At 40.4% G+C, this 23,806-nt stretch overlaps 1 protein-coding gene across 1 annotated transcript in view; it reads right to left on the reverse strand.

Annotated features, from left to right (window-relative positions):
• Positions 1 to 282: 282 nt before the first annotated feature.
• nkx1.2la (NK1 transcription factor related 2-like,a) overlaps positions 283 to 23,806 on the reverse strand; it is a 30,107-nt gene continuing 6,583 nt past the window's right edge. Inside the window, exon 2 of the mRNA XM_061981258.1 lies at positions 283 to 876. Coding sequence (XP_061837242.1) covers positions 283 to 876 — 594 coding nt within the window. The remainder of the gene's footprint in view (positions 877 to 23,806) is intronic.

The raw sequence follows: 23,806 nt of genomic DNA on the forward strand, positions 1-23,806 counted from the left end.
CATTGTATTCTGTTTATATTTACATCCAACACAATTTCCCAACTCATATGGAAACGGGGTTTGTACTTAGATTTCAGTTGTTGCGGTGCAGTTTGTGTTACAGATGTAAAAAAGATGTTGCATATAAAGCGCAATGTTTCAACGACAGACATCTGTAGTGCTTCATTGCTACACAGTCACGAGGAACAGGACCTTGGTTTGGGGGTCCAAGGGTGTTCACTTTGATCAAAGTGTCTTTTTTTTTGGTCCCCTTTGGCATCAGACACCTTTCGGAGAGTTGTTTCATAGGTGTGGATTAAAGTAAGTGGGCTGCACAAATCCAGTGGACATGAAGGGATGCAGGAGCCCCCCAGTGGAGGAAAGCGGGACAGGTCCGGCCGTGTGGAAGATGACGTTCCCGGAACTGAAGGACTGCTGGAATCCGGCCTGGCCCGGCCCGCATGTGCCCTGACCGGGACTGATGATTGCACCGGAGGTGGGCGGCAATGTGCTGTCCGCCCCCGGATTCTGCTTCTTCCACTTGGTCCGCCTGTTCTGGAACCAGATCTTGACCTGCGTTTCAGTCAGACTCAAGGACAGGGCCAGGTTGAGCCTCTCGCACACCGACAGGTACCGGGTGGCGCGGAACTTGTTCTCCAGCGCCACCAGCTGTTCGTAAGTGAAGGCCGTCCGGGCGCGGCGGGGCTTGGCGCCGCTCGGGTCTTGGCGCCGCCTTTTGTGCGAGGAGGGGTCCGGCGGGGTGACCGCGGAGTCCTCTGATGAGTGGTCCGGGTCACTGGGGAGACCCTGGGTGCTGTCAGCTGCTGGGCTGAGGAGGAGGGGGTCCACAGTGAGTGGGTGGGGGGCGGCGGGTGTGGGCTGGTCGTCTTCCAAGTCCTCCCCTGAGGGAACAGGAACAAAACATGAGCTGGGATCGAAATCATCATAGACCTTACAGTATGGAAGGGATTCATGGCCCCCGTCCCTGGCCGGTTAATCATTTTGCAATGCAGTCTGTTGAAAATGATGGAAAGTTCTACTTTGTTGTCATTACTCGGTCGGTCCACTTGCAATATTTTACGATTGGGGCTTCTGCTCCGTCATGTTCTGTGAAATTTAATGTTTTGTATAAACTAGGACTAGGGTTGTCCCGATACCAATATTTGGGTACTGGCACTAAAATGTATTTTGATACTTTTCGATACTTTTCTCAATAAATGTTCTGTTAATGTTTTGTATACACAGTACCAATATCTTACCGAGGACTAGGGTTGTCCCGATACCAATATTTTGGTACTGGCACTATAATGTGTTTCGATACTTTTCAATAACCTTTCGATACTTTTCTCAATAAATGTTCTATTAATGTTTTGTATAAACCAGTAGCTTCCCGAGGACTCGGATTGTCCCGATACCAATATTTTGGTACTGGCACTAAAATGTGTTTCGATACTTTTCAATAACCTTTCGATACTTTTCTCAATAAATGTTCTATTAATGTTTTGTATAAACCAATAGCTTACCGAGGACTAGGGTTGTCCCGATACGAATATTTGGGTACTGGCACTAAAATGTATTTTGATACTTTTCGATACTTTTCTCAATAAATGTTCTGTTAATGTTTTGTATATACAGTACCAATATCTTACCGAGGACTAGGGTTGTCCCGATACCAATATTTTGGTACTGGCACTAAAATGTATTTCGATACCTTGCGATACTTTTCTCAATAAATGTTCTATTAATGTTTTGTATAAACCAATAGCTTACCTAGGACTAGGGTTGTCCCGATACCAATATTTTGGTACTGGCACTATAATGTGTTTCGATACTTTTCAATAACCTTTCGATACTTTTCTCAATAAATGTTCTATTAATGTTTTGTATAAACCAGTAGCTTCCCGAGGACTCGGATTGTCCCGATACCAATATTTTGGTACTGGCACTAAAATGTGTTTCGATACTTTTCAATAACCTTTCGATACTTTTCTCAATAAATGTTCTATTAATGTTTTGTATAAACCAATAGCTTACCGAGGACTAGGGTTGTCCCGATACGAATATTTGGGTACTGGCACTAAAATGTATTTTGATACTTTTCGATACTTTTCTCAATAAATGTTCTGTTAATGTTTTGTATATACAGTACCAATATCTTACCGAGGACTAGGGTTGTCCCGATACCAATATTTTGGTACTGGCACTAAAATGTATTTCGATACCTTTCGATACTTTTCTCAATAAATGTTCTATTAATGTTTTGTATAAACCAATATTTTACCTAGGACTAGGGTTGTCCCGATACCAATATTTTGGTACTGGCACTAAAATGTATTTTGATACTTTTCGATACTTTTCTCAATAAATGTTCTATTAATGTTTTGTATAAACCAGTAGCTTCCCGAGGACTCGGATTGTCCCGATACCAATATTTTGGTACTGGCACTAAAACGTATTTCAATACTTTTCGATACCTTTTGATACTTTTCTCAATAAATGTTCTATTAATGTTTTGTAAAAACCAATAGCTTACCTAGGACTAGTGTTGTCCCGATACCAATATTTTGGTACTGGCACTAAAATGTATTTTGATACTTTTCGATACTTTTCTCAATAAATGTTCTGTTAATGTTTTGTATACACAGTACCAATATCTTACCGAGGACTAGGGTTGTCCCGATACCAATATTTTGGTACTGGCACTAAAATGTATTTCGATACTTATCAATAACCTTTCGATTCTTTTCAATGAAATCTTGGTTAGACTTTGTTAATTATAGACTATATGATGTGAGACTTTCATATCACGTCAAACGGACCAAACTCTGCCGCAAAGTTAATAACAACAAAATTAGAATTTGGAAAAATTATTTTAAAGATTGAAAGTTGCCATCAATCCCACGTGGGTGCTCGGGCCCCGAAGCACCCACGGGATCGGGGCCTATGCTGGCAACCACAGACTGGTAGTACATCCACAAGAGTTTCTTCCAGAGCCTCCTCAGGAAGTACAGCCTGCTCTGTTCTTTCCTGTACAAATGGTCCGTGTTAACAGTTCAGTCCAGCTTCTTGTCCACGCACACCCCGAGGTACTTGAATGAGTCCACGGTCCGTACCTCGACTCCCTCGATCACAACAGGTTGTGAGCTTGGACTCGACCTCCCAAAGTCAATGACCAGCTCCTTGGTCTTTGACGGATTGAGCTGCAAGAGGTTCCTGTGGCACCAGACAGCAAAGTCCCTCACTAGGCTCCCAAACTCCTCCTCTCTGCCGTCCCTGATGGACCCGACGATGGCTGTGTCATCCGCCAACTTCTGGATGTGACGCAGCTCCGAGTTGTAGCAGAAGTCAGCAGTGAAGAGAAGAGGGGCCAGCACCGTTCCCTGCGGTGCTCTGGTACTGCTGATCCCGGTGTCAGACCTGATGTTCTTCAATCTGACGTACCGTGGCCTATCGGTATCAAAGTACGCCCACAATTCTTCAACTGAACTCGGTGTGGATCTACACTAGATCTATTTGTTGACTATTGTTGATGAAGGTCCTGAATGGACAAGGATGCTCCTTGAAGTAAAACCTGGACAAGGATGCTCCTTGAAGTAAAACCTGGACAAGGATTCTCCTTGAAGAAAAACCTCTACAAGGATGCTCCTTGTAGTAAAACCTTGACAAGGATGCTCCTTGAAGTAAAACCTGGACAAGGATGCTCCTTGAAGTAAAACCTCTACAAGGATGCGCCTTAAAGTAAAACCTTGACAAGGATTCTCCTTGAAGTAAAACCTCTACAAGGATGTGCCTTGAAGTAAAACCTTGACAAGGATTCTCCTTGAAGTAAAACCTTGACAAGGATTCTCCTTGAAGTAAAACCTCTACAAGGATGTGCCTTGAAGTAAAACTTTGAAAAGAATTATCCTTGAAGTAAAACCTTGACAAGGATTCTCCTTGAAGTAAAACCTCTACAAGGATGTGCCTTGAAGTAAAACCTTGACAAGGATTCTCCTTGAAGTAAAACCTTGACAAGGATTCTCCTTGAAGTAAAACCTCTACAAGAATTCTCCTTGAAGTAAAACCTTGACAAGGATGCTCCTTGAAGTAAAACCTCTACAAAGATGCGCCTTGAAGTAAAACCTGGACAAGGATGCTCCTTGATGTAAAACTTTGACAAGAATTCTCCTTGAAGCAAAACCTTGACAAGGATTCTCCTTGAAGTAAAACCTCTACAAGGATGTGCCTTGAAGTAAAACCTTGGCAAGGATTCTCCTTGAAGTAAAACCTTGACAAGGATTCTCCTTGAAGTAAAACCTTGACAAGAATTCTCCTTGAAGTAAAACCTCTACAAGAATTCTCCTTGAAGTAAAACCTTGACAAGGATTCTCCTTGAAGTAAAACATCTACAAAGATGCTCCTTGAAGTAAAACCTCTACAAGGATGCGCCTTGAAGTAAAACCTGGACAAGGATGCTCCTTGATGTAAAACTTTGATAAGAATTCTCCTTGAAGTAAAACCTTGACAAGGATTCTCCTTGAAGTAAAACCTCTACAAGGATGCGCCTTGAAATAAAACTTTGACAAGAATTCTCCTTGAAGTAAAACCTCTACAAGGATGCGTCTTGAAGTAAAACCTCTACAAGGATGCGCCTTGAAGTAAAACCTCTACAAGGATGCGCCTTGAAGTAAAACATTGACAAGGATGCGCCTTGAAGTAAAACATTGACAAGGATTCTCCTTGAAGTAAAACCTCTACAAGGATGCGCCTTGAAGTAAAACCTGGACAAGGATGCTCCTTGAAGCAACACCTCTACAAGGATGCGCCTTGAAGTAAAACCTTGACAAGAATTCTCCTTGAAGTAAAACCTTGACAAGGATTCTCCTTGAAGTAAAACCTCTACAAGGATGCGCCTTGAAGTAAAACCTTGACAAGGATTCTCCTTGAAGTAAAACCTCTACAAGGATGTGCTTTTAAGTAAAACCTGGACAAGGATGCTCCTTGAAGTAAAACCTCTACAAGGATGCACCATGAAGTAAAACTTTGACAAGGATTCTCCTTGAAGTAAAACCTCTACAAGGATGTGCCTTGAAGTAAAACCTCTACAAGAATTCTCCTTGAAGTAAAACCTTGACAAGGATGCTCCTTGAAGTAAAACCTCTACAAAGATGCTCCTTGAAGTAAAACCTCTACAAGGATGGGCCTTGAAGTAAAACCTGGACAAGGATTCTCCTTGAAGTAAAACCTCTACAAAGATGCTCCTTGAAGTAAAACCTCTACAAGGATGGGCCTTGAAGTAAAACCTGGACAAGGATGCTCCTTGATGTAAAACTTTGACAAGGATTCTCCTTGAAGTAAAACCTTGACAAGGATTCTCCTTGAAGTAAAACCTGGACCAGGATGCTCCTTGAAGTAAAACCTCTACAAGGATGCACCTTGAAGTAAAACTTTGACAAGAATTCTCCTTGAAGTAAAACCTTGACAAGGATTCTCCTTGAAGAAAAACCTCTACTAGGATGCGCCTTGAAGTAAAACCTTGACAAGGATGCTCCTTGAAGTAAAACCTCTACAAAGATGCGCCTTGAAGTAAAACCTGGACAAGGATGCTCCTTGATGTAAAACTTTGACAAGAACTCTCTTTGAAGTAAAACCTTGACAAGGATTCTCCTTGAAGTAAAACCTCTACAAGGATGTGCCTTGAAGTAAAACCTTGACAAGGATTCTCCTTGAAGTAAAACCTTGACAAGGATTCTCCTTGAAGTAAAACCTCTACAAGGATGTGCTTTTAAGTAAAACCTAGACAAGGATTCTCCTTGAAGTAAAACCTCTACAAGGATGCACCTTGAAGTAAAACTTTGACAAGAATTCTCCTTGAAGTAAAACCTTGACAAGAATTATCCTTGAAGTAAAACCTTGACAAGGATTCTCCTTGAAGTAAAACCTCTACAAGGATGCGCCTTGAAGTAAAACTTTGACAAGAATTCTCCTTGAAATAAAACCTGGACAAGGATTCTCCTTGAAGTAAAACCTCTACAAGGATGTGCCTTGAAGTAAAACATTGACAAGGATTCTCCTTGAAGTAAAACCTCTACAAGGATGTGCTTTTAAGTAAAACCTTGACAAGGATTGTCCTTGAAGTAAAACCTCTACAAGGATGCACCTTGAAGTAAAACTTTGATAAGAATTCTCCTTGAAGTAAAACCTTGACAAGGATTCTCCTTGAAGTAATACCTTGACAAGGATTCTCCTTGAAGTAAAACCTCTACAAGGATGCTCCTTGAAGTAAAACCTCTACAAGGATGCGCCTTGAAGTAAAACCTGGACAAGGATGCTCCTTGAAGTAACACCTCTACAAGGATGCGTCTTGAAGTAAAACCTTGACAAGGATTCTCCTTGAAGTAAAACCTCTACAAGGATGCGTCTTGAAGTAAAACCTGGACAAGGATGCTCCTTGAAGTAAAACCTCTACAAGAATTCTCCTTGAAGTAAAACCTCTACAAGGATGCTCCTTGAAGTAAAACCTTGACAAGGATGCTCCTTGAAGTAAAACCTTGACAAGGATTCTCCTTGAAGTAAAACCTCTACAAGGATTCTCCTTGAAGTAAAACCTCTACAAGAATTCTCCTTGAAGTAAAACCTTGACAAGAATTCTCCTTGAAGTAAAACCTCTACAAGGATGCGTCTTGAAGTAAAACCTGGACAAGGATTCTCTTTGAAGTAAAACCTTGACAAGGATGCTTCTTGAAGTAGAACCTGGACAAGGATGCTTCTTGAAGTAAAACCTTGACAATGATTCTCCTTGAAGTAAAACCTCTACAAGGATGCGTCTTGAAGTAAAACCTCTACAAGGATGCGCCTTGAAGTAAAACCTTGACAAGGATTCTCTTTGCTGTAAAACCTCTACAAGGATGCTTCTTGAAGTAAAACCTGTAAGTCGTGTTCGTGTTCTTGATAGATTTCCTCTTCTAGAGCATCTTCGGTCGTCCCTTCTTCAGGGTGTCCTGGCCGTAGTGGACTCGGAGAAGCCAAAAACTGTTGTTGGCTTCCTGTGGTCACGGCGGCAGAAAGATGGCGAGGTGGGAGCGGCCGACTAATCCTTCAATAATTTCTCGAGCAGATAGCGAGTCAAATGTCATGTTGCGGAAAGAAATCCCAGCTAAATCCAGCCGGGCCGTGACGTGCTAATGGATTTCATATTTGGCGGCGGGTCGATGAATGTCATCTATTTAGGGGGGTTAGATTGGGGGCTGAGACGTGGGGGGGCGGGGGGTGGGGGGTGTACCTGCCAGGTGCTGCAGGGAGATATGCAGCATTCAGTAATGGGATATCGATCAAAGCGTCCTCAATGGGACCATTTAAACAATTATCTGGGCCTGCCTGCCCAATGCCAATCACACGCCGGGCGGGGCCCTTTGTGGCTCCCCTCCATGGCCCTGGGATGTAGCAGCCTTTGTGGCTCCCCTCCATGGCCACGCAGCCGTGGAAATTAGGGGAAGGTCACACAATGAGGAATCCGATTGGGGGGGGGATAAATAATGTTGACTTCCTGGGGAGAATCTTAACTTGCAGACTAGGACTGGGCGATATGGCCGTCTATTAATATTTGGATATTTTTAGGCCATGTCACGATACACCATATATACCGTATTTTTCGGGCTATAAGTCGCAGTTTTTTTCACAGTTTGGCCGGGGGTGCGACTTATACTCAGGAGCGACTTATGTGTGAAATGCTTTTAGAAAGTCACGTGACCGATCATGAGCTGTTTCGGTCACGTGACCGATACGCCAACTGTGTCGCACTGACGCCTCCTCTGTGCCCTGTGAGCGGCTCTTTTCTACAGCCGGAGAAATAATAACTAAGAAGAGAAAGCGTACATTGGAAAAACTGTTTTTCAAAAAAAAATAAAAATGTGTAAAAAAAATAAATAATAATTTCCCAGTCCACAAGCATCCTCATCCACAACACGTTCTCTTACATTTCCATGTTATGATACATGTTCACATTATTTATTGACTGGATCTAAAAAATAATAAATATATAAAATAAATAATAAATGATAAAATAAATAAAATAAAAAATATATTTTTATTTAAATGAAGTTATGAAATAATCCTAAATTAAGGATGCTCCTTGAAGTAAAACCTCTACAAGAATTCTCCTTGAAGTAAAACCTTGACAAGGATTCTACTTGAAGTAAAACCTTGACAAGGTTTCTCCTTGAAGTAAAACCTCTACAAGGATGTGCCTTGAAGTAAAACTTTGACAAGAATTCTCCTTGAAGTAAAACCTTGACAAGGATTCTACTTGAAGTAAAGCCTCTACAAGGATGCGCCTTGAAGTAAAACTTTGACAAGAATTCTCCTTGAAGTAAAACCTTGACAAGGATTCTCCTTGAAGTAAAACCTCTACAAGGATGCGCCTTGAAGTAAAACCTGGACAAAGATGCTCCTTGAAGTAACACTTCTACAAGGATGCGCCTTAAAGTAAAACCTTGACAAGGATTCTCCTTGAAGTAAAACCTCTACAAGGATGTGCCTTGAAGTAAAACTTTGACAAGGATTCTCCTTGAAGTAAAACCTTGACAAGGATGCGCCTTTAAGTAAAACCTTGACAAGGATTCTCCTTGAAGTAAAACCTTGACAATGATTCTCCTTGAAGTAAAACCTCTACAAGAATTCTCCTTGAAGTAAAACCTTGACAAGGATGCTCCTTGAAGTAAAACCTCTACAAGGATGCGCCTTGAAGTAAAACCTTGACAAGGATTCTCCTTGAAGTAAAACCTTGACAAGGATTCTCCTTGAAGTAAAACCTCTACAAGGATGCGCCTTGAAGTAAAACTTTGACAAGGATTCTCTTTGAAGTAAAACTTCTACAAGGATGTGCCTTGAAGTAAAACTTTGACAAGAATTCTCCTTGAAGTAAAACCTTGACAAGGATTCTACTTGAAGTAAAGCCTCTACAAGGATGCGCCTTGAAGTAAAACTTTGACAAGAATTCTCCTTGAAGTAAAACCTTGACAAGGATTCTCCTTGAAGTAAAACCTCTACAAGGATGCGCCTTGAAGTAAAACCTGGACAAAGATGCTCCTTGAAGTAACACTTCTACAAGGATGCGCCTTAAAGTAAAACCTTGACAAGGATTCTCCTTGAAGTAAAACCTCTACAAGGATGTGCCTTGAAGTAAAACTTTGACAAGGATTCTCCTTGAAGTAAAACCTTGACAAGGATGCGCCTTTAAGTAAAACCTTGACAAGGATTCTCCTTGAAGTAAAACCTTGACAATGATTCTCCTTGAAGTAAAACCTCTACAAGAATTCTCCTTGAAGTAAAACCTTGACAAGGATGCTCCTTGAAGTAAAACCTCTACAAGGATGCGCCTTGAAGTAAAACCTTGACAAGGATTCTCCTTGAAGTAAAACCTTGACAAGGATTCTCCTTGAAGTAAAACCTCTACAAGGATGCGCCTTGAAGTAAAACTTTGACAAGGATTCTCTTTGAAGTAAAACCTCTACAAGGATGCGCCTTGAAATAAAACTTTGACAAGGATTCTCCTTGAAGTAAAACCTTGACAAGGCTTGGTTTATATTATTGTATATACTAGGTCAGGGGTCGGCAACCCAAAATGTTGAAAGAGCCATATTGGACCAAAAATACAAAAAAAAAATCTGTCTGGAGCCGCAAAAAATTAAAAGCCACATTACATACAGATAGTGTGTCATGAGATATAAATTGAATTAAGAGGACTTAAAGGAAACTAAATGACCTCAAATATAGCTACAAATGAGGCATAATGATGCAATATGTACATATAGCTAGCCTAAATAGCATGTTAGCATCGATTAGCTTGCAGTCATGCAGTGACCAAATATGTCTGATTAGCACTCCAACAAGTCAATAACATCAACAAAACTCACCTTTCATGCACAACCTTAAACGTTTGGTGGACAAAATGAGACAGAAAAAGAAGTGGCATAAAACACGCCCTAGAAAGTTATACATGTAAACAAACTACAGTGAGTTCAAGGACCGCCAAAATTAGTAGGACAAAACGGCGCTCGCCAAATACTCGAATCAGTGAAGCATGTTTAATATAAACAGTGTGCTTTATAACAATTAGGGAGGTTTGTGTCATGTTTGTCCTCCTCCAGAAACCATATTAAAACAAAAAATAGATTGTTCTCCCCTCATCTTTTTCCATTTTTCATACATTTCTGAAAAAGCTCCAGAGAGCCACTAGGGCGGCGCTAAAGAGCCGCATGTGGCTCTAGAGCCGCGAGTTGCCGACCCCTGTACTAGGTCATAAAATCAGTGTCAGTTGAGTGGGTCCATAGGTTGCCTGTAGGGATTTTTAATGTCCAGCAGATGTCAGTATTTAGTGACACAGTATCGACACAGTATCAATACAGTTTTGCAATGTGTCGAAACGCTTCATGACGCCTCATCAACCCATCACTAGCGTAAAATATCAAATAATATTATTGATCTCATTCACGACTAGACCAGGGGTCGGCAACCTTTACCAGTCAAAGAGCCATTTTGACCAGTTTCACAAATTATAGAAAACAATGGGAGCCGCAAAAATTTTTGAAATTTTAAATGAAATAACACTGTATATGAAATTTTTTTGGGGCTTTGTGCTATGTATAAACCAGGGGTCTCAGACACGATGCCCACAACTTTATATGGAATTGCGGCACGCGGGTTTTGAATGAATAGCGATTGTCAGCGTCATGCATGCCGTGATGGTACAACTTATAGCGCCCACTACCACCAGCGTGCCTGATCAGTCACATGATGTATGATGCTTCCGCTTGCTCACGGAGGTGACAGCAAGGCGTACTTACTCAACAACCACACAGGTTACACTGACGGTGTCGGTTTAAAAAAAACTTTAACACTCTTACTAATAATGCGCCACACTTTGAACCAAAACCAAACAAGAATGACGAACACATTTCGGGAGAACATCTGCACCTTAACACAACATAAACACAACAGGACAAATACCCAGAATCCCATGCAGCCCTAACTCTTCCGGGATACTACAAATGTTGGGTCTGGCACGCTGTCAATACAGATTGTAGAGGGCGCCAAATGTTGTACCATCATGGCACGCCCTTAGTATAGCTTTAAGGGTGAAAATCGGTGAATATTAATCCCAGGAGTTTTCTGCGAGAGGCCACTGAAATCCGGAAGTCTCACGGGACAATTGGGGGGGTTCAGCAAGTAAGCTGCTGAGCCGCATCAGAGTGATCAAAGAGCCGCATGCGGCTTCCGGAGCCGCGGGTTGCCGACCCCCTGGACTAGACGTATAAGATTTCATGGGATTTAGCGATTAGGAGTGACAGATTGTTTGGTAAACGTATAGCATGTTCTATATGTTATAGTTATTTGAATGACTCTTACCATAATATGTTACGTTAACATACCAGTTGGTTATTTATTCCTCATATAAAAATCCTATTTTTATGGTTAATTTACTCTAAATTTCTACTGTAATTTTTCTATTTTTTTTAAATAGTTTATAAAACTGTCGAATTGAAGACATTATCTGTAAATAAACAATCCGCCTGTTATTTTAAGTAATATGCCAGTAATGACAAACTATGTATACTTCTATTTTTTTTTTACAGAAAAATACCAAATTAATTATACATAGCATTTCCTGTTTTCTTAAATTACTTTCAAATTCATGTAAAATTAAAGCTGCAAGCAGCATTGGTCGGTCCCACAAACTTGGCAGGTGCTAGTCCTAAGTGTCCCAATACTTTTGTCCAGTGTTAGTCCCAAGTGTCCCAATACTTTTGTCCAGTTTTAGTCCCAAGTGTCCCAATGCTTTTGTCAAGTTGTAGTCCTAAGTGTCCCAATACTTTTGTCCAGTGTAAGTGTCCCAATACTTTTGTCCAGTGTAAGTGTCCCAATACTTTTGTCCAGTGTTAGTCCCAAGTGTCCCAATACTTTTGTCCAGTTTTAGTCCCAAGTGTCCCAATGCTTTTGTCAAGTTGTAGTCCTAAGTGTCCCAATACTTTTGTCCAGTGTAGATGTCCCAATACTTTTGTCCAGTGGTAGTCCTAAGTGTCCCAATATTTTTGTCCAGTTTTCATCCTAAGTGTCCCAATACTTTTGTCTACGTTTAGTCCGAAGTGTCCCAATACTTTTGTTCAGTGGTATTCCTAAATGTCCCAATACTTTTGTCAAGTTAAAGTCCTAAGTGTCCCAATACTTTTGTCCAGTGTAAGTGTCCCAATACTTTTGTCCAGTGTTCGTCATAAGTGTCCCAATACTTTTGTCCAGTGTAAGTGTCCCAATACTTTTGTCCAGTGTTCGTCATAAGTGTCCCAATACTTTTGTCCAGTGGTAGTCATAAGTGTCCCAATACTTTTGTCAAGTTGTAGTCCCAAGTGTCCCAATACTTTTGTTCAGGTTTCGTCGTAAGTGTCCCAATACGTTTGTCCAGTGGTAGTCATACGTGTCCCAATACTTTTGTCAATGTTTAGTCCGAAGTGTCCCAATACTTTTGTCAATGTTTAGTCCGAAGTGTCCCAATACTTTTGTCAAGTTAAAGTCTTAAGTGTCCCAATACTTTTGTCCAGTGTTCGTCATAAGTGTCCCAATACTTTTGTCCAGTGGTAGTCATAAGTGTCCCAATACTTTTGTCAAGTTGTAGTCCCAAGTGTCCCAATACTTTTGTCCAGTTTTCGTGCTATGTGTCCCAATGCTTTTGTCAAGTTGTAGTCCTAAGTGTCCCAATACTTTTGTCCAGTGGTAGTCATACGTGTCCCAATACTTTTGTCAATGTTTAGTCCGAAGTGTCCCAATACTTTTGTCAATGTTTAGTCCGAAGTGTCCCAATACTTTTGTTCAGTGGTATTCCTAAGTGTCCCAATACTTTTGTCAAGTTAAAGTCTTAAGTGTCCCAATACTTTTGTCCAGTGTTTGTCATAAGTGTCCCAATACTTTTGTCCAGTGGTAGTCATAAGTGTCCCAATACTTTTGTCCAGTGTTAGTCCCAAGTGTCCCAATACTTTTGTCCAGTTTTAGTCCCAAGTGTCCCAATCCTTTTGTCAAGTTGTAGTCCTAAGTGTCCCAATACTTTTGTCCAGTGTAGATGTCCCAATACTTTTGTCCAGTGGTAGTCCTAAGTGTCCCAATATTTTTGTCCAGTTTTCGTCCTAAGTGTCCCAATACTTTTGTCTACGTTTAGTCCGAAGTGTCCCAATACTTTTGTTCAGTGGTATTCCTAAATGTCCCAATACTTTTGTCAAGTTAAAGTCCTAAGTGTCCCAATACTTTTGTCCAGTGTAAGTGTCCCAATACTTTTGTCCAGTGTTCGTCATAAGTGTCCCAATACTTTTGTCCAGTGGTAGTCATAAGTGTCCCAATACTTTTGTCAAGTTGTAGTCCCAAGTGTCCCAATACTTTTGTCCAGGTTTCGTCGTAAGTGTCCCAATACTTTTGTCCAGTGGTAGTCATACGTGTCCCAATACTTTTGTCAATGTTTAGTCCGAAGTGTCCCAATACTTTTGTTCAGTGGTATTTCTAAATGTCCCAATACTTTTGTCAAGTTAAAGTCCTAAGTGTCCCAATACTTTTGTCCAGTGTAAGTGTCCCAATACTTTTGTCCAGTGTTCGTCATAAGTGTCCCAATACTTTTGTCCAGTGGTAGTCATAAGTGTCCCAATACTTTTGTCAAGTTGTAGTCCCAAGTGTCCCAATACTTTTGTCCAGGTTTCGTCGTAAGTGTCCCAATACTTTTGTCCAGTGGTAGTCATACGTGTCCCAATACTTTTGTCAATGTTTAGTCCGAAGTGTCCCAATACTTTTGTCAAGTTAAAGTCTTAAGTGTCCCAATACTTTTGTCCAGTGGTAGTCATAAGTGTCCCAATACTTTTGTCAAGTTGTAGTCCCAAGTGTCCCAATACTTTTGTCCAGGTTTCGTCGTAAGTGTCCCAATACTTTTGTCCAGTGGTAGTCATACGTGTCCCAATACTTTTGTCAATGTTTAGTCCGAAGTGTCCCAATACTTTTGTTCAGTGGTATTCCTAAGTGTCCCAATACTTTTGTCAAGTTAAAGTCTTAAGTGTCCCAATACTTTTGTCCAGTGTTCGTCATAAGTGTCCCAATACTTTTGTCCAGTGGTAGTCATAAGTGTCTCAATACTTTTGTCAAGTTGTAGTCCCAAGTGTCCCAATACTTTTGTCCAGTTTTCGTGCTATGTGTCCCAATACTTTTGTCCAGTGGTAGTCATAAGTGTCCCAATATTTTTGTCTACTTTTAGTCCGAATTGTCCCAATACTTTTGTTCAGTGGTATTTCTAAATGTCCCAATACTTTTGTCAAGTTAAAGTCCTAAGTGTCCCAATACTTTTGTCCAGTGTAAGTGTCCCAATACTTTTGTCCAGTGTTCGTCATAAGTGTCCCAATACTTTTGTCCAGTGGTAGTCATAAGTGTCCCAATACTTTTGTCAAGTTGTAGTCCTAAGTGTCCCAATACTTTTGTCCAGGTTTCGTCGTAAGTGTCCCAATACTTTTGTCCAGTGGTAGTCATACGTGTCCCAATACTTTTGTCAATGTTTAGTCCGAAGTGTCCCAATACTTTTGTCAAGTTAAAGTCTTAAGTGTCCCAATACTTTTGTCCAGTGTTCGTCATAAGTGTCCCAATACTTTTGTCCAGTGGTAGTCATAAGTGTCCCAATACTTTTGTCAAGTTGTAGTCCCAAGTGTCCCAATACTTTTGTCCAGTTTTCGTGCTATGTGTCCCAATACTTTTGTCCAGTGGTAGTCATAAGTGTCCCAATATTTTTGTCTACTTTTAGTCCGAATTGTCCCAATACTTTTGTTCAGTGGTATTTCTAAATGTTCCAATACTTTTGTCAAGTTAAAGTCCTAAGTGTCCCAATACTTTTGTCCAGTGTAAGTGTCCCAATACTTTTGTCCAGTGTTCGTCATAAGTGTCCCAATACTTTTGTCCAGTGGTAGTCATAAGTGTCCCAATACTTTTGTCAAGTTGTAGTCCCAAGTGTCCCAATACTTTTGTCCAGGTTTCGTCGTAAGTGTCCCAATACTTTTGTCCAGTGGTAGTCATACGTGTCCCAATACTTTTGTCAATGTTTAGTCCGAAGTGTCCCAATACTTTTGTTCAGTGGTATTCCTAAGTGTCCCAATACTTTTGTCAAGTTAAAGTCTTAAGTGTCCCAATACTTTTGTCCAGTGTTCGTCATAAGTGTCCCAATACTTTTGTCCAGTGGTAGTCATAAGTGTCCCAATACTTTTGTCAAGTTGTAGTCCCAAGTGTCCCAATACTTTTGTCCAGTTTTCGTCCTAAGTGTCCCAATACTTTTGTCCAGTGGTAGTCATAAGTGTCCCAATACTTTTGTCAAGTTGTAGTCCCAAGTGTCCCAATACTTTTGTCCAGTTTTCGTCCTAAGTGTCCCAATACTTTTGTCCAGTGGTAGTCATAAGTGTCCCAATACTTGTGTCTACTTTTAGTCCGAATTGTCCCAATACTTTTGTGTAGTGTACCTACCTTGTCTGCATTGTGTGGGCACGCTGGTGCTTCCTGCTTTTAAGCAGCCATCTTGAAAAAACAGCAGCATCAGCGCAAAGGTTCTTTGAAGGGTCATAAAATCAAAACCGGAGCAGGTATCAAAGCTCTTTCGCCAACTTTTAATCAGAAGGGTTCAGTCTCTCTCCTGTGTTAGTTTGAAGCCGAAACAACAAACGCGCTCAGAGGAGATAATGTTTGAAGAAAGGTGACCGGTTTTTACAAAAATGTTGTTTTGAAGGGGGAATAGCAAACTTCCTGTTGATTTTTGCTGGGGGTTGTCAATTTATGAAATGTAGGTCTAAGTTAGACTCCGACCTTCCCAGTGGGAGTTACAGGCAGTTTTGTCATTTTTTTCTTCCAAGGAGCAGTTTTTTCTGCGTTTTATTCAAAATTGCGCTAGAGCGCAATTTTGATATTTGGGGTTAGGTTTTTTATAAGATCGCAATTTTTGCCAGTCCTGATGTGTGCGTTCAGTTTGGTGAGTTTTGAAGCGTGTTAAGGGGGTCAAATTACAGCTCAAAGAGGCAAAAGTTACTGTTTTTAGTACTTTTTTGTCTTGAAGGGGGAATAAAGAATAAAACCTTACAAATTCAATAGGTCCTTATGTCCCATTGCATAAGGACTCCCTTTGGGAGTCCTTATACAATGGGCCATGCGGGCCCTAATTACAGTAATTATCTTTCATTAAATATGTAGCTTGTTATATAAAAGTCTATGTCCATACTAACAATTTAACAGTTTTATATGTAATTTTAAGGTAAATCTTGTTTTTTTAATATTTATGTGTATTTTTACATTCAAGTTGAAAAATATATGTAGCCTGTTATATGAAGGTTTATGCTCATACTAACAATTTAACATTTTTCTCTGTAATGTGATTGTTATATTAAAGTGTACATCCATACTAACAATCCTAACAGTTTTATATGTAATTTTAGGGTAAATCTGAGGGTTTTTTTTTAGTTCGTGTATTTTTGCATTCAAATCTGTAATCAAATATGTAGTTTGTTATGTAGAGGTTTATGCCCATACTTACAATCTAACATTTTTCTCTGTAGTGTAAAGGTAAATCTTATTCATTTACTGGTACTTACCGTATTATTTTGGACTATAAGTCGCAGTTTTTTTCACAGTTTGGCCGGGCTCCAGTGCGACTTATATATGTTTTTTTCTTTTTTTTATTATGCATTTTCGGCAGGTGCGACTTATGCAAACGGACCACTCCGGACAGGACATGCAGGTAGGAACATGCTTTATTCTTTGAACAATCAAAGAAGCACCAAAAACAGAAAACAAGTTGAAGGAAACACGTGCCAATCGCACTCCAAGCTAACACTTAGCATAGGCTAGGAGACAAGGCAAAACTCACGTAACCGGTTTGCATGTAGCAAACAATGACGCCAGGCCGACTGACTGGCAAAGGCAAGCTTAAATAATGCCCCTGATTAGTGCTCGGGAAGCAGGTGAGCGTGCGAACACTAATCAGAGACAGGTGGAAATAATAAGTAACCATGTTAACTAACAAGGGTGCACAAAAACAGGAACTAAGGGAGTCCAAAACTAACAGAACATAAAAACATGATCCGGACCACAAACGAGGCAATATGTTAACGCACACATCAGCAGCTTGCCTTTCAACCCCTTTTGAAATGTTTCTACTACAAATAAAATATCGCGATACATGTCCTTGTCGCAAGACTCTCCAATATATATCGCGATGTAGACCCCTATTGCCCCTACCTAGTGTGCAGTCTATCTTATTTCTGGGTAACACATGGCACACTGACAAAGCTTAACCTATAGTTACTATAACAATCTACAAGGTTACATTTCCTGTTTTCTTAAATTACTTTCAAATTCATGTAAAATTACAGTAATTATCTTTCAATAAATATGTAGCTTGTTCTATAAAAGTCTATGTCCATACTAACAATTTAACAGTTTTATATGTAATTTTAAGGTAAATCTTATTTATTTTAATATTTATGTGTATTTTTACATTCAAGTTGAAAAATATATGTAGCCTGTTATATGAAGGTTTATGCTCTTACTAACAATTTAACATTTTTCTCTGTAATATCATTGTTATATTAAAGTGTACATCCATACTAACAATCAGGGCCGGCCCGTGGCATAGGCCGTATAGGCAAATGCTAAGGGCGCCGTCCATCAGGGGGCGCCACGCCAGTGCCAAAAATGTTGGAGAAAAAAAAAAAGAAAAAAAAAGTTGTTACTATTATTTCTAAATACAAAAAATAATCTCACGTTAATTAAAATGCAAAGTAAAGCCTATTTAATAGAAATATTATTTGTTACAACATTACGCCCCCCCCTCCTCCCCACGCACGGTGCGCCCCCTCCCTTCCCGTATCATGACTCTTTTTGGACGTCACCACATCAAAAAATCAACACAAGATGTCAAAACGGCCAAAACTGTCAGGTGCCCAGGGAAGAAAAAAGAGAAAAGAAGAGGAGTAGAAACGAGAAAAGACAGAGTTAGCAGGTAGGTAACGTTAGCCTACATGAAATTATTTGTCTGTTACAGAATGTGATAGTAACCTGGCTTTTTAGCATTAAGCTAATGTTACATGATTCGGCAATTGCTAATCAATAAATAGCTAGTTCTGTTTTAACGTCGGGTTAATATTGTGGAGGAGGCTAAATTGTTATGGAAAATAATAATGTAACGTTAGGTAATTACAGTACTCCCACCTTACATTCCTCAGGGACATTTGTATTAGATCTTATAAGCAGGTGTTTTTTGTTTACATTGTTATTGCCTTCTGGTTAGCTAATGTTTGCCCTGCAGGTAATAGTCACTTTTCCACCCCTTTATATATTAGGTATAGTTGTAAGTAAAAAAAAAAGGTCAAAGACAAAGCTATTCGGCTTCTTGTGAGTATATACACTTCACTGCCGATGTGGGGGGGCGCCACCTAAAATCTTGCCTAGGGCGCCAGATTGATTAGGGCCGGGCCTGCTAACAATCCTAACAGTTTTATATGTAATTTTAGGGTAAATCTGAGGGTTTTTTTAGTTTGTGTATTTTTACATTCAAATATGTAATCAAATATGTAGTTTGTTATGTAGAGGTTTATGCCCATACTTACAATCTAACATTTTTCTCTGTAGTGTAAAGGTAAATCTTATTCATTTACTGGTACTTACCGTATTTTTCGGGCTATAAGTCGCAGTTTTTTTTCACAGTTTGGCCGGGCTCCAGTGCGACTTATATATGTTTTTTTCTTTTTTTATTATGCATTTTCGGCAAGTGCGACTTATACTCCGAAAAATACGGTATATAGTGTGTACCAAGCCACCTGGTGATGTCATAGTACGTACATTCCAATGAATCCGACAAAACTAAAATGAGTAAAAGCAGGTCCCTCAAGTCAGGAAACGTGCATTGCAATACTCCAGGCAGGAATTAGTTGAAGTAAAAACGATCAACTGTAAGCCCTTTAGGACAGCAACATGCTTGAAATGTTCAACCTCAAAAGAGCATCAAGATTTTTGCCATGTTAGGATTCTGATTATTGGATTTGAGACTTTTTAAAATTTGCAGGACCCCCATCTCCAAGTACTTTGCTACACTTATTCAGCCTGTTGTTCACTATTCTTTATTTATTAGGGCCCGCATGGCCCATTGCATAAGGACTCCCAAAGGGAGTCCTTATGCAATGGGACATAAGGACCTATTGAATTTGTAAGGTTTTATTCTTTATTCTTTATTCTTCCGCCGCCACATTAAACTGTAATTTGACCCACTTAACATGCTTCAAAACTCACCATATTTGACCCACACATCAGGACCTGCGAAAATTGCCTTTTTTTAAAAAAAAAACGAACCACAAAACTCAAAATTGCGCTCTAGCGCCCCCTAGGAAAAAAAAAAAACTGCCTGTAATTCCCACTAGGAAGGTCGGAGAGACATGAAACAAAAACCTTTATGTAGGTCTGACTTAGACCTACATTTCATAATAGTACATTCTCGGGCTAAAATCAACAGGAAGTTGGCAATTCCCCCTTCAAGACAAAAAAGTACTAAAAACAGTCACTTTTGCCTCTTTGAGCTGTAATTTGACCCCCTTAACATGCTTCAAAACTCACCAAACTGAACGCACACATCAGGACTGGCAAAAATTGTGATCTAATAAAAAAAACCTAACCCCAAATCTCAAAATTGTGCTCTAGCGCAATTCTTTAATAAAACGCACAAAAAACTGCTCCTCGGATGAAAAAACTGACAAAACTGCCTGTAACTCCCACTGGGAAGGTCGGAGAGACATGAAACAAAAACCTCTATGTAGGTCTCACTTAGACCTACATTTCATAAACTGACAACCCCCAGCAAAAATCAACAGGAAGTTTGCTATTCCCCCTTCAAAACTATTTTTTTGTAAAAACCGGTCACCTTCCTTCAAAAACTATCTCCTCTGAGAGCGTTTGTCATTTCGGCTTCAAACTAACACAGGAGAGAGATTAAACCCTTGTGTATAAAATAACAGAACAGCGTTTTAATACCTGCTCCGGTTTTGATTTTATGACCCTTCAAAGACCCGCTGCGCTGATGCTGCTGCGCTGCTGTTTTTTTAAGATGGCTGCTTAAAAGCAGGAAGCACCAACGTGCCCACACAATGCAGACAAGTGTAGGTACACTAGACAAAAGTATTGGGACACTTAGGCCGAAAACTGGACAAAAGTATTGGGACACTTAGGCCGAAAACTGGACAAAAGTATTGGGACACTTAGGCCGAAAACTGGACAAAAGTATTGGGACACTTGGGACTACAACTTGACAAAAGTATTGGGACACTTAGGACTACAACTTGCCAAAAGTATTGGGACACTTGGGACTACAACTTGACAAAAGTATTGGGACACTTAGGACTACAACTTGCCAAAAGTATTGGGACACTTGGGACCACAACTTGCCAAAAGTATTGGGACACTTGGGACTAAAACTGGACAAAAGTATTGGGACACTTAGGACTAGCACCTGCCAAATACGCGGGCCCGACCAACGCTGCTTGCAGCTTTAATTTTAAATTGCCTTTCAAATGTCTATTCTTGCTGTTGGCTTTTATCAAATACATTTCTCCAAAAAATGCGACTTATATATGTTTTTTTCCTTCTTTATTATGCATTTTCGGCCGGTGCGACTTATACTCCGAAAAATACGATGAGTGGATATTTAGCCTTAGCCTTGAATGAACACTTGATGCATATAATGACAGCAGTATGATGATTCTATGTGTCTACATTAAAACATTCTTCTTCATTAATATATGCTACTTTTAAACTCCCATGCAGAGAGGGAAACCACAACTAAAAGTGTATTTATTAAACAGTTATTAAGCAGTGGCACAAACATTCATGTCATTTCCAAAACAGAAAGTGCAAGATTGTCAGAGACATTTTAAAACAAGCTATTAGTGCACTTTTGTGCATGATGTCACTAAGATGACATATTAAACAACACTCAATTAAAGTGCACTTTTTGTACAGAACGCCACTACAATAGTTTAAAACAAATAAAGTGCACTTTTGTGCATGATGTCACACAAGATATTTTAATAAGTGTCAAATAAAAATTAAAGCTGCAAGCAGCGATTGGACGGGACCGACGTTCACGGCACATACAATCCAAACCGGAGCAGTAATTAAAACTCTTTCGTCAACTTTTAATCAGAAGGGTTCAATCTCTCTCCTGTGCTAGTTTAAAGCCGACATGACAAACGCGCTCAGAGGAGATAATTTTTGAAAAAAGGTGACTGGTTTTTACAAAACTTTTGTTTTGAAGGGGGAATTGCAAACTTCCTGTTGATTTTTGCTGGAGGTTGTTTTTGTTTCATGTCTCTCCGACCTTCCCAGTGGGAGTTACAGGCAGTTTTGTCAATTTATGAAATGTAGGTTTTGTCTGTGTTTTCTTCCTAGGAGCAGTTTTGTCTGTGTTTTATTCCTGGGGCGGCATGGCGTAGTGGGTAGAGCAACCGTGCCAGAAACCTGAGGGTTGCAGGTTCGCTCCCCGCCTCTTACCATCCAAAAATCGCTGCCGTTGTGTCCTTGGGCGGGACACTTCACCCTTTGCCCCCGGTGCCACTCACACCGGTGAATTGAATGATGAATGATAGGTGGTGGTCGGAGGGGCCGTTGGCGCAAATTGCAGCCACGCTTCCGTCAGTCTACCCCAGGGCAGCTGTGGCTATGAAAGTAGCTTACCACCACCAGGTGTGAATGATTGATGGGTTCTACATGTAAAGCGACTTTGGGTACTTAGAAAAGCGCTATATAAATCCCAGTTATTATTATTCCTAGGGGGCGCTAGAGCGCAATTTTGAGTTTTGGGGTTTGCTTTTTTTATTAGGTCGCAATATTCGCCAGTCCTGATGTGTGTGTCCAGTTTGGTGAGTTTTGAAGCATGTTAAGGGGGTCAAATTACAGCTCAAAGAGGCAAAAGTGGCTGTTTTTACTAAAATGTTGTTTTGAAAGGGGAATTGCCAACTTCCTGTTGATTTTTGCTGCAAGGTGTCTGTGTATGAAATCTAGGTCTAAGTGAGACCTACATAGAGGTTTTTGTTTCATGCCTCTGCGACATTCTTACTGGAAGTTACAGGCAGTTGTGTCTGTGTTTTTTACTAGGGGGTGCTAGAGCGCAATTTTGAGTTTTGGGGTTTGGTTGTTTTTTTTTTAGATGGCAATTTTCGCCAGTCCTGATGTGTGTGTCAAATTTGGTGAGTTTTGAAGCATGTTAAGGGGGCCAAATTACAGCTCAAAGAGGCGGCCGGTATAATAATAATAATAAAACCTTACAATTACAATAGGGTCCTCTGTCCCAAAGGGACATTGCGGTCCCTAATGAGCTGCATAATAGGAAATCAAATAGTGTATGTCCTTCACTATGTGGTAGGTTACCATGAATTGATTAACGACTTAAACAAGTGGAAAAACTTATTGGGGTGTTACCATTTAGTGGTCAATTGTACAGAATATGTACTGTACTGTGCAATCTACCAATAAAAGTTTCAATCAATCAATCAAAAACTTTTGTGGGTGTGGCACCGAACGGAGATGTTGACATGCGGAGTTTCAAGCACTCTTCATTCTCGAGCGGGTGACTTTTCAAATGATCAAGATCAAGATTCGAGATGCTTTATTATTGTCCATTCTTTAACACGTACAAGACACATAAGGACTGAAATTTCATTGTCGGCACAGTCCCACTAAGAGCAGACATACGTTACAGGGAGACAAGACGGGACCGCCGACGGATCAGCCACTTACGGCGCTCCTTAAAGGGGAACATTATCACAATTTCAGAAGGGTTAAAACCATTAAAAATCAGTTCCCAGTGGCTTATTTTATTTTTCGAAGTTTTTTTTCAAAATTTTACCCATCACGCAATATCCCTAAAAAAAAGCTTCAAAGTGCCTGATTTTAACCACCCGTCCATTTTCCTGTGACGTCACATAGTGAAGCCAACACAAACAAACATGGCGGATAGAACAGCAAGATATAGCGACATTAGCTCGGATTCAGACTCGGATTTCAGCGGCTTAAGCGATTCAACAGATTACGCATGTATTGAAACGGATGGTTGTAGTGTGGAGGCAGGTAGCGAAAACCAAATTGAAGAAGAAACTGAAGCTATTGAGCCACATCGGTTTGAACCGTATGCAAGCGAAACCCACGAAAACGACACGACAGCCAGCGACACGGGAGAAAGCGAGGACGAAATTCGGCGATCGCCTTCTAACCAACGATTGGTATGTGTTTGTTTGGCATTAAAGGAAACTAACAACTATGAACTAGGTTTACAGCATATGAAATACATTTGGCAACAACATGCACTTTGAGAGTGCAGACAGCCCAGTTTTCATCAATTAATATATTCTGTAGACGTACCCTCATCCGCTCTCTTTTCCTGAAAGCTGATCTGTCCAGTTTTGGAGTTGATGTCAGCAGGCCAGGGAAGCTAGGGTCGATAGGGGGTTTAGCTCGCTCGTCTGCGGAGAACAAACTGCCGCCATTGCTTGCCGTGCTAGCGAGGTCCTTTGTCCCTGAATTGCTCACACACTTCGGCAGATTCAATGGGGGTCTGGCGGCAGATTTCTTTGACTTTATGGTTGGAAATGCATCTGCTTTGAGTGTCGCAGGATATCCACACATTCTTGCCATCTCTGTCGTAGCATAGCTTTTGTCGGTAAAGTGTGCGGAACAAACGACTGACCATTTTCGTGGGCTTTCCCCACACCCTCGTGTTTTGAACAAATTTCGTCCAATTTCTTGCCACTTTGGCATC

Source organism: Nerophis lumbriciformis, linkage group LG02 (genome assembly GCF_033978685.3).
Source record: "Nerophis lumbriciformis linkage group LG02, RoL_Nlum_v2.1, whole genome shotgun sequence".
Classification (NCBI taxonomy): domain Eukaryota; kingdom Metazoa; phylum Chordata; class Actinopteri; order Syngnathiformes; family Syngnathidae; genus Nerophis; species Nerophis lumbriciformis.